At 45.2% G+C, this 8,873-nt stretch overlaps 1 protein-coding gene across 1 annotated transcript; it reads right to left on the bottom strand.

The window, feature by feature from the left end:
* Positions 1–4,138: 4,138 nt before the first annotated feature.
* LOC309545052 (RING finger protein 44-like) lies at positions 4,139–7,470 on the bottom strand. The gene has a single exon (XM_082244173.1). It carries the CDS (start codon positions 7,395–7,397, stop codon positions 6,108–6,110), a length of 1,290 nt encoding a protein of 429 aa, XP_082100299.1. The 5' UTR covers positions 7,398–7,470; the 3' UTR covers positions 4,139–6,107.
* Positions 7,471–8,873: the final 1,403 nt, after the last annotated feature.

Genomic DNA, 8,873 nt, shown 5'->3' on the forward strand with positions numbered 1-8,873 from the left:
TTGAAGAAGACAGACGTGGTTAATTTGCCCAAGCCCTTCTTTATATTAACGTCCAAGAAGTGAATTTCCGTTAAACTCCAATTGAACTCAAGTTTGATGTTATTTGTATTTGTGTTCAAATAGCTCATAAAGTTCAATAGTGAGGACTCTGTGTCGTTCCATACAAAGATGATATCATCTATGAATCGACGATAAAAGAGAAGTTCTGGTCTCTCCCTACAAAATACGTGTTTGTCCTCCCACTCTGCCATAAAGAGGTTGGCGAGACTGGGAGCGAATTTCGCTCCCATTGCCACACCTTTCTTCTGGCTGTAGGACTGACAATACCAGAAATAGTTATGCCCTAGACAAAAGTCCAGGGCGTTCCGGATAAACAACTTCTGGTTGTGTGGTATGTCGTCCCTTTTACTCAAGGCCCAATTCAGGGCCAAAAGAGCATCATCATGTTGGATGATGGTATAGAGGGATGACACGTCCGCCGTCACTAAGAAGGCGGACGAGTCATCCCCCAGGACCACATCATCCAACGACATAAGCAGGTCTTTAGTGTCTTTAAGGTATGCCCTTGTAGTCACGACACTTTAATGATTTTATCTGTATTTATATTTATATTTATGTATTTTAGTTTTGCCTTATTTCCAGTTGATTTGTGTTCTTTTTCTGGGGAGACATGGTTTTGCCTAATATTAATTCTTTTTGGTTTATGGATTTAATTAGATTCCATTTAGATTACCAAATCTTTGTTGACAATGTAACACTGTTCCATTGGCAGGTGGCGCTGTTGTGCTCAGTGTACTGTTTACACATCAAAACTTTTTGGCTGTATAGGCTTTATCCCGGTGGGTGGAGTTTACACATCCGGCCGGGGTCCTTGTATTATTATTGTTCCGGGTCACGGGTCAACCAAGGAGGACGCTAGCTGATTGAATATACAGCCGAATTACCATTATTGGCTAGAGCACGATAGTAACCACCAATGGGTAGTGGCATGATTTACAGCGTGGTTTTAAGTATGTATATACACTCTGTATTCTATGTATGCAACATCGGTCTATGGGTCGTTGAGCACTTGGTGTTTTTCTGCTTCCTGTATAGGGCATAGGTAACTTCCGGGGTGTTATACTTCCGGGTTGCATGACGCCCAATCACAATGATTGGTGGTGAGGTAGATGGGAATTGGGCCGTTTTAGTCCGCTATTGGCCAACATACTATAGGCAACCACCAGTAGCTGATGGTGCGTATTTCGGCCCCGCCCTACTTCCGGGTCATAGTGCGTGTTACCAGAGAGATTAGCAGAATTAGAGGAAGTTGTTGTGTAAACTTTGACTGCTATTGGTTAATACACCGGAGCAACCACCAATGACCGATGCTGTTTTACCCTGGCCCCGCCCAGCGGGGTGATGAGTAAGGGTATTTTTTTTTTTTTTTTTTTTTTTTTTTTTTTTTTTTTTTTTATTGTCCTTGTACATTTATTAGTGAACCCTCTCAATTCAGCCACAACATTAAAAAAAATAAATGATTGCACTACCAGGTCAAGCAAAACTAGCAACTTTCATTTTAAAAAAAGTACAAATCTGTTAAAAATTTCAATCAGTATACACATATATATATAATACAATATTACTAGTTAAATGTTAAATGCTACAAACCAATATTATTCCAATGGAATGGAGGAAAAAGAAAACACACTCTGATAGCTTCAAGAACCATTTCTATATATTAGCATTTTTTCAAATACATACATGGGAAATGAGGTAACCAGTAAATGTGCAAGTACCAAAAGCAAAAATAAAGTTTATATATAGAGATATATCTATATGCTTATACCCACATATAGATATACAGTTCTAACACAGAAGACACCTCCGGGACCCTGAGTAAGGGAAGCCACAACTCTGGGGAAGGGGGCAGGAATGTTAGTGGAAGGGACTAAATGAACAATCAGCCCAATGTGAGTAGGGGTCCAGGAGGTTAGGATGATACAGTAAACAATCCACTATATCCCACCGTAGGGGTGCTTGAAAGTAATGACAAATTAAAAATTTTTATATATATATATATATATATATATATATATATATATATATATATATATGCGCATCTATGCAGCAATCACAGACATCCTAAACCAATGGGTTGTACTTCTAGCAAAATGATAATGAGGTGCTAAGTGCTACAGCTCAGACAGCACTCAAACTATGGTTTCTATGGTTGTGGGGTTTCTGACTAAGATTAGTGGAAGAACTATGCATTTTATACAGTGGAGCAGAGGGCAGATGAAGGAATAACCCCTTTAGCGACTGGACTGGGGAAGGCCTTCTATAACAGGACTGAGCACTTCCCTAGCAGATGATGAACTTCTAACGGATATGCAGCAGATACTGCTGTTGTCTTGTGTAAGTCTAACAGAATTCTGAAGTGTTGATAGATATATACAGTAAGACCTTTGGTAACTTGTGTGCTGTAAAACTAGGGCTTGATGTGGGTTTCTGCTGCAGTTGCTGCTGCCTCTTTTCCATAAGCCCCACTGTGGCAGTTCTACAAATCTGACTCGCTTGTGAGGGGAAAGAAAAAAAAAAAAAAACGGTAAAAATACAATCACGCTCCAGCATATGGAACAGTTTACATTCTCCACTGTTCTCACCATTAGCATATGGCTTTATTCTCCATGGGCTTCCAATATGCAGAAAAAAAAAACAAAAAACCTGTTCATCTGAAGCCATCACCTGTATGATCAACAAGTAGGTTAGGCTTGGTTTGGGGTGAGGGGAGGTCCATATTTAGATGATTGATACAAGGGTGAGGATAACAGATGAGTGATCAGTGCTTTGTAATTTGTGTATTATTTAAACATTTTGTTTATCCATCATGCAGAATATGTTAAGTACAGCTCAGTGCATCAGTATTTATCAAACTATACAAATTGTCCTGAAACCTTCCAACAGTGAGAACAGCGAAGGGGATGGTGGAAAGGAAGACGTGTACAGCTGAATGGTAACAAACCCTCTGAGATGTGACATGTAACTGCAAGAATTGTGTCACTGTTCCTACTACTTTAGATGGGTCCTGGAAAATAAAATATAAAAAACAAAGGGCTTTGCTGAAAATAAAAACTATTTTGCCCACAGCAACCAGTATGCCAAGTAAGCAGGCTGGGGGTCCTATTATATATTTTTTTATAATGAGGCTGAAGGAACTCCAAACAATGGATTTACAATTTTTGGAAAATTCCCTTCAGTTGGTATGAACACTACAATGAAATACTCTTCCACATATTTAGGGAGCTTTCACACCAATGCAGTGCAGCCTTCACTGTATCCGCGGTGCGGGAAAACATCACCCCATCAGTGTGAAAGCTCCCTTTTGTGGGAAATTATTGGGTTCGTTTGAGTGATTCTATCACTTCAACAAGCAGTGGGGGGTTAGCGGAGATTGGCCATAGACTTCCGTTATATCCTGCTGTTTTGATGCGCTTTCTGAAAGTATGCAGGACATAATGGAAGTCTATGGCAAAGCACAGGTATACAGTGCTGCACCCGTGGAGGGGGAAAACCACCCCACATTGGTGTTGAAGCAACCTTATGTGGGCCTTAATTGGGATAATTTGAGTGATTTTATCACTTCAACAAGCAAAAAACAGTTGGTAGGTATAAAGTGCAGGTACCTATAGGTGCACACACTTGTGGTAGCCTTCAATTGCCCCGTTCTGCATGAATGCCATGTTGCTATGATCAGACAAAATCACCTAGTATGAGAGCTTGCAGTCTCTCCTGCCTCTCTATACATTGCTGTTGGCCCATCATTATGATAGATTGCCTCTCTGGCTAATAGGGAGGTGTGAGGCAGGAGGGAGCAGGTAAATTTGAACTTCGCCAGAAGTGCTCAGGTTTTACCAGATCTAAACATGCTGGTGTTCTGAAAGCTGGTCATTTTTAGGTGTTTGCATTTTATACTGGTGCCCAGCTTTTGTTTTCTGGCTTCAGTTTTGGGTGAGGCTAAACAGTAGTCATCATGGTTTAAGAAAACTACCCAGTCAATGAGCTGTAAATACTCAACTGGTGACTGAAATTAACAATTTACCACCCAAAACCAAAAAAACACCACAACAAAAAAAAAAAAAAAAAGAACATTTTGGCTGCAGAAATAACTTAACATCCTCTCTGTTTTATGGCTCAGAGTTGGGTAGGGCCGCACAGTGGTGAATGCAAGAATGACTAAGTTGAACTGGTTTACATAGTCCATGTGAAATGTCCCGCAGTTACCCACTGTAATGTGCTATGGGCCATTCATTTCACTGAATTCAATTACTTTTGGTCTAAGAACACCCCATCGCACACAATCCCTGCCCGAGTGTGACCATTACAGGAAACAAAATAAAAAAACAAAACATTCAAATCCCAACAAATAGTTCAGGTGCCTTCTGCTTGCGAACAAGTGCACAGCAGGAATCAGCTCAGCATGATACATACCCCTATAATAATGCTTATCCCAGTCCCACCCACCCCCCTCACGTCACTCCACAGACGGCCAAGGGTTAGCAGATACCATATTCCAAGCTGCTCAGACATGCATATTGTGAAACATTTAGACAGACTCTTTCTGTCCGACCATTAAAACGCGCACACAGATCGGAAAGGATTGGTTGGCTCTTCTTGTTTTCATTGCTGTTCTATCATGCAAACTTGAACTAAAAACGGATACAAATTAAATAAGGCAGCCGCTTGCCCACAGGTGACCCCGTGTTCGTTTGCTCACAGAGAAGCTTTGAATGGGGAAACTGCGGGTGCCGAGTGCAATCACTAGAACACAGCTTGGCGTGCAACAGATTTGACCCTGTGGCATAACACCAGCCTGCAAACTGTGTGATCTGCTGCCTAACATACACTATGGAGGCATTACCAGGGCTTCTGCTAGCAGAAGACAGGAGAAGGAATATGGGCAAACAGCTCCTGCACCACTAGACTGGCCAATACAACATCTGCTAGACAGCTAGTCTAAAACTATCTAACCGAGAATATTGCTAGAGCAGAGATTCCTGCAACACAACTGCATTAGCAATAATTACTTGCATTACATGAAATGGCACATGGCAGTAGTGACTCGTTAGTAGAGGTCAAGAGGTAAAGAAAGGGTTAGCTGGTGATCAAAAAACTGCGAAGAGCCCCTCGTCTTCTATTGTCTGTTATATAGCAGAGACAAACTGAAATGCCTTCCTAGTTTTCACCTCTGCTCCATTACAAAAAAAAAAAAAAAAAATGAAATTACTGATCGAAAGCAGAGCAAAGGTTTCGATTTCTCACGGGGTCACAAAAAACATCTATTGCGTTACTGTAAATCATGCTTGTTTCAAATCACACCATTTCATTGCTCTCAGGTAGACTGGAATGGATTGCTAATACCACACACGTTTGAACAAAGCTGGAGACAAGATTAAAAACAGATTACGGAACAATACTAATAGAAAGTTTAAAAAGGCCAAACTGATTTTACAACCTTCTTCGAATATGATTAGTTCTCATGGCATCAAGTAATAGAACATAAAATGCTGGTCCACAGAATTAAAAGAAAATAACAAAACCGCCCTCTAGGGCTTCAGTGCAAACATATTTAAATAAGCAGCTGTGACATCCCCCTCAACTAAGGGACTAACAGAAGAATTTTGCAGACAGGGAGCCCCTGGTAATGCCTCAAATTCCCGTTCGGGGGTTAGCACTGGCCTTAAAGATCGTCTTTTTTTTTTTTTGTTTTAAAACCTGTTAGCCTTAGCTACTCACATTGGAGAAAGGGAGAAAAAGTTACTCTCCAATGTACAACCCAATTCATCTCCAACACACCTCAAATCCCTCCCAAGTCCCACAACTACAATACATAATGTAGGAGCTCAGCTGGGAAGTACTGGGGTGTAGAGGTACTAGGATGGAGACAGTGGAATGTATGACTCTTGACACCACCTCCAGATTCAAAGCTGCTGTGTCCTAGCCGTTAGGACAAGTGCAAGTGGAGGGGGAAGCTGAAGCATCCGAGACAGGCAAGGAGGCTGGTTTACTTTATGTTTATCCCTCTGGGTTTGTGCACTGGCAGGAGGTGAGAGGGCAAATTCCTGTCCTCACTCCCCATCTCTGTGAGCTTCAGAGGCATCAGCCCGGCAGATGGGACATGTGCGGTTGGACTTGAGCCACTTATCAACACATTTTGCATGGAACTCATGGTTACAAGGTAACACTCTAAGAAGCTGCCGACTTTCAAAGTCACTAAAGCACACCACGCACAATGTCTGCTCAGACTGGTGGCTCTCAAGGTTGAAGCGGTATGACGGAAGCTGCTCAATGTTGGCTTTGGTGAGTCCACGGGGTTTTGCTTCTCCTAAGCGTTCAGCTAAGTTGAGCAATGCCTCATAGTTCTCCATTTCCACATCGTCCACATCCAAATCCAAACTGATTGCTGGGCCAACAGAAGTGGGAGATACAGGAAGCATGGAAAGAAAGTAGGGGAGAAAGCTGGGATAATATGAAGGGGGCAGTGCAGGAGGCGGCAGTGGTTGCTGCAGGCGATATCGTTGGGCATTTATTCGCCGTGGCATCAAATGGGCATATGGCACTGGAAAGGATAGCTCCTGGTGCAGTGCATCATGGGAGAGGTAATGCATGGGCGCTGAATGGGGTATTGCAGGCACAGGGTGAGAGTGGTGGAATGGGAAATTGCCCATGTGATGTTGGTCCCCTCGAAGCTCTAACTCATTGTCTATCCTCTGCAGTGGCACTCTCTGTGGTTGCACTGTAACAAATGGGGTCAGAGAGGCCAAATGAGGCGGCTGGTGTGGTGGCAGCGGAGGGTGAGGGTGCAAGATGTAATGTTCGCTGGATAAGAGAGGGGGAAATGGCTGGTACGAGACAGGAAGCTGTTGCATGGTGCACCCTGGTATGATTGGAGGAGGCAGGCAGCAAAGTGGGTAGTGCTGGCTGCTGAACATGACAGAACATGCTGGCAGCTGCTGCGTGCTGCACCCTGGGATGTGCTGCCCAGCGTGCAAAGGGAAACCTTGGGTTACAGTTGTAACAGTGTATGAAAGAGGGACAGGTCCCTGGTGCACCTGTTCATGAAGGTCAACCATGAATGGCGTTTGCTGAGTGGAGTGTGAAGTGGGGTGGAGCATTCGTGGTGGAGTGCTGGTGAGGGCGTAAACTCTATGTTCATCTACAGGAAAGAAGGCAGCCCACAAGGAACTATCATCCTGACTGACGATACTCTGTTGGGGTCTATCCCTCCTTCCCCACTGATGCCTCACTGGAGGGCTTCGCCTGAGGTGTGCTGGGGCGCTGCAGGGTCCCAAGAACCTCCGCTGGTTAATGGGCGCTGAAGGAGGCCACCTAGTCACTGCCAGCTCCCATGGTCGCATTTGTGATGTCGGGAAGGCGAAGTGGCAAGATGGGCTTTCACAATACACGGTATCTTCACTCCTGCTGTCTGCCCTCTGCAGCAGGAGATTCATTCATCCATCGGTGTTGCGTAGGGGTGATGGATCTGTTTGTGGGAAGGTAGATATGGGCCGGAGGGAGCACTGCCTGTTTTGGAAAGCATGTAAAGTGATTATAGACAGGGAATGTAAACACAGGCCTGCAGAGTTCTGTCTGTTCTGGACGTGCGCAGTGATCAGACAGGGAATGTAAACACAGGCCCTGGGAGGTTCTGCATGTTTCGGTCAGTGTGCACAGAGGTAGGTAAGGTGAGCACAGGCCTGCTGCAGTTAGTGCCGGGAGAGCTGTGCCTTTTGCAGTCAGTGTGCACAGCAGTAGGTACGGGGAGTTCTGCAGATTGCAGTCAGTGTACACAGAGGTAGGCAAGGTGAGTACAGGCCCTAAGGAGCTCTACCAGTTATGGTCAGTGTGCACAGGCCCCGGGGAGCTGTGCCTGTTGAGGTCAGTGTGCACAGCAGTAGGTGAGCTGAGTACAGACCCTGGGGAGCTCTGCCAGTTGTGGTCAGAGGTAGGTAAGGTGAGGTGAGTACAGGCCCTGTGGAGCTCTGCCAGTTGTAGTTAGTATGCACAGAGGTAGGTAAGGTGAGCTGAATATAGGCCCCGTGGGAGCTCTGCCTGTTATAACAGCAGTAGGTGAGCTGAGTATAGGCCCCGGCGGAGCTTTGCCAGTTGTGGTCAGTGTGCACAGTGTAGGAGAGGTAAATACAGGCCCTGTGGTAGCTCTACCAGTTGTGGTCAGTGTGCACAGAGGTAAACTAAATACAGGCCCCAGGGGAGCTCTGCCAGTTGTAGTCAATGTACACAGAAGTAGGTTAAAGCGAGTAAAGTCCCCAGGGGAGCTCTACAAGTTTCAGTCATTGTGCACAGTGTTCTGGCAGGGAAGGTGAGCACTGATCTGGGGTGCTGTGCCTAATATAAGTGCACAAAGTGACCACACAGGGAACGTAAACATGAACCAGGGGGGAAATCTCCCAGTTGTCAGGATGCACATAAGTAGGTCAGCTGAGTACAGGCCACGGGGGAACTGTGACTGTTGTGGTCAGTGTGCACAGCATTTGGGCAGGGGAGGTGAACACTGGTCTGGGGTGCTGTGCCTGTTGTAAGTGTGTACACAGTGACCACACAGGGAACGTAAACATAGGCCCACGGGGAGCTGTGTCAGTTGCGGTCAGTGTGCACAGTGGTTGGGTAGGTGAGGGAAGTCCGGACCCTGCCAGTAGCAGTCAGTGTGCACAGTGTTGGGGTAGGTGAGGGGAGACCAGGCCCTGCCAGTTGCAGTCAGTGTGCACAGTGGTTAGGTAGGTGAGGGGAGTCCGGGCCCTGCCAGTTGCGGTCAGTGTGCACAGTGGTTGGGTAGGTGAGGTAAGTACGGGCCCTGCCAGTTGTGGTTAGTGTGC

This window comes from Pelophylax lessonae (assembly GCF_965119305.1).
Source record: "Pelophylax lessonae genome assembly, chromosome: 1".
NCBI lineage: Eukaryota > Metazoa > Chordata > Amphibia > Anura > Ranidae > Pelophylax > Pelophylax lessonae.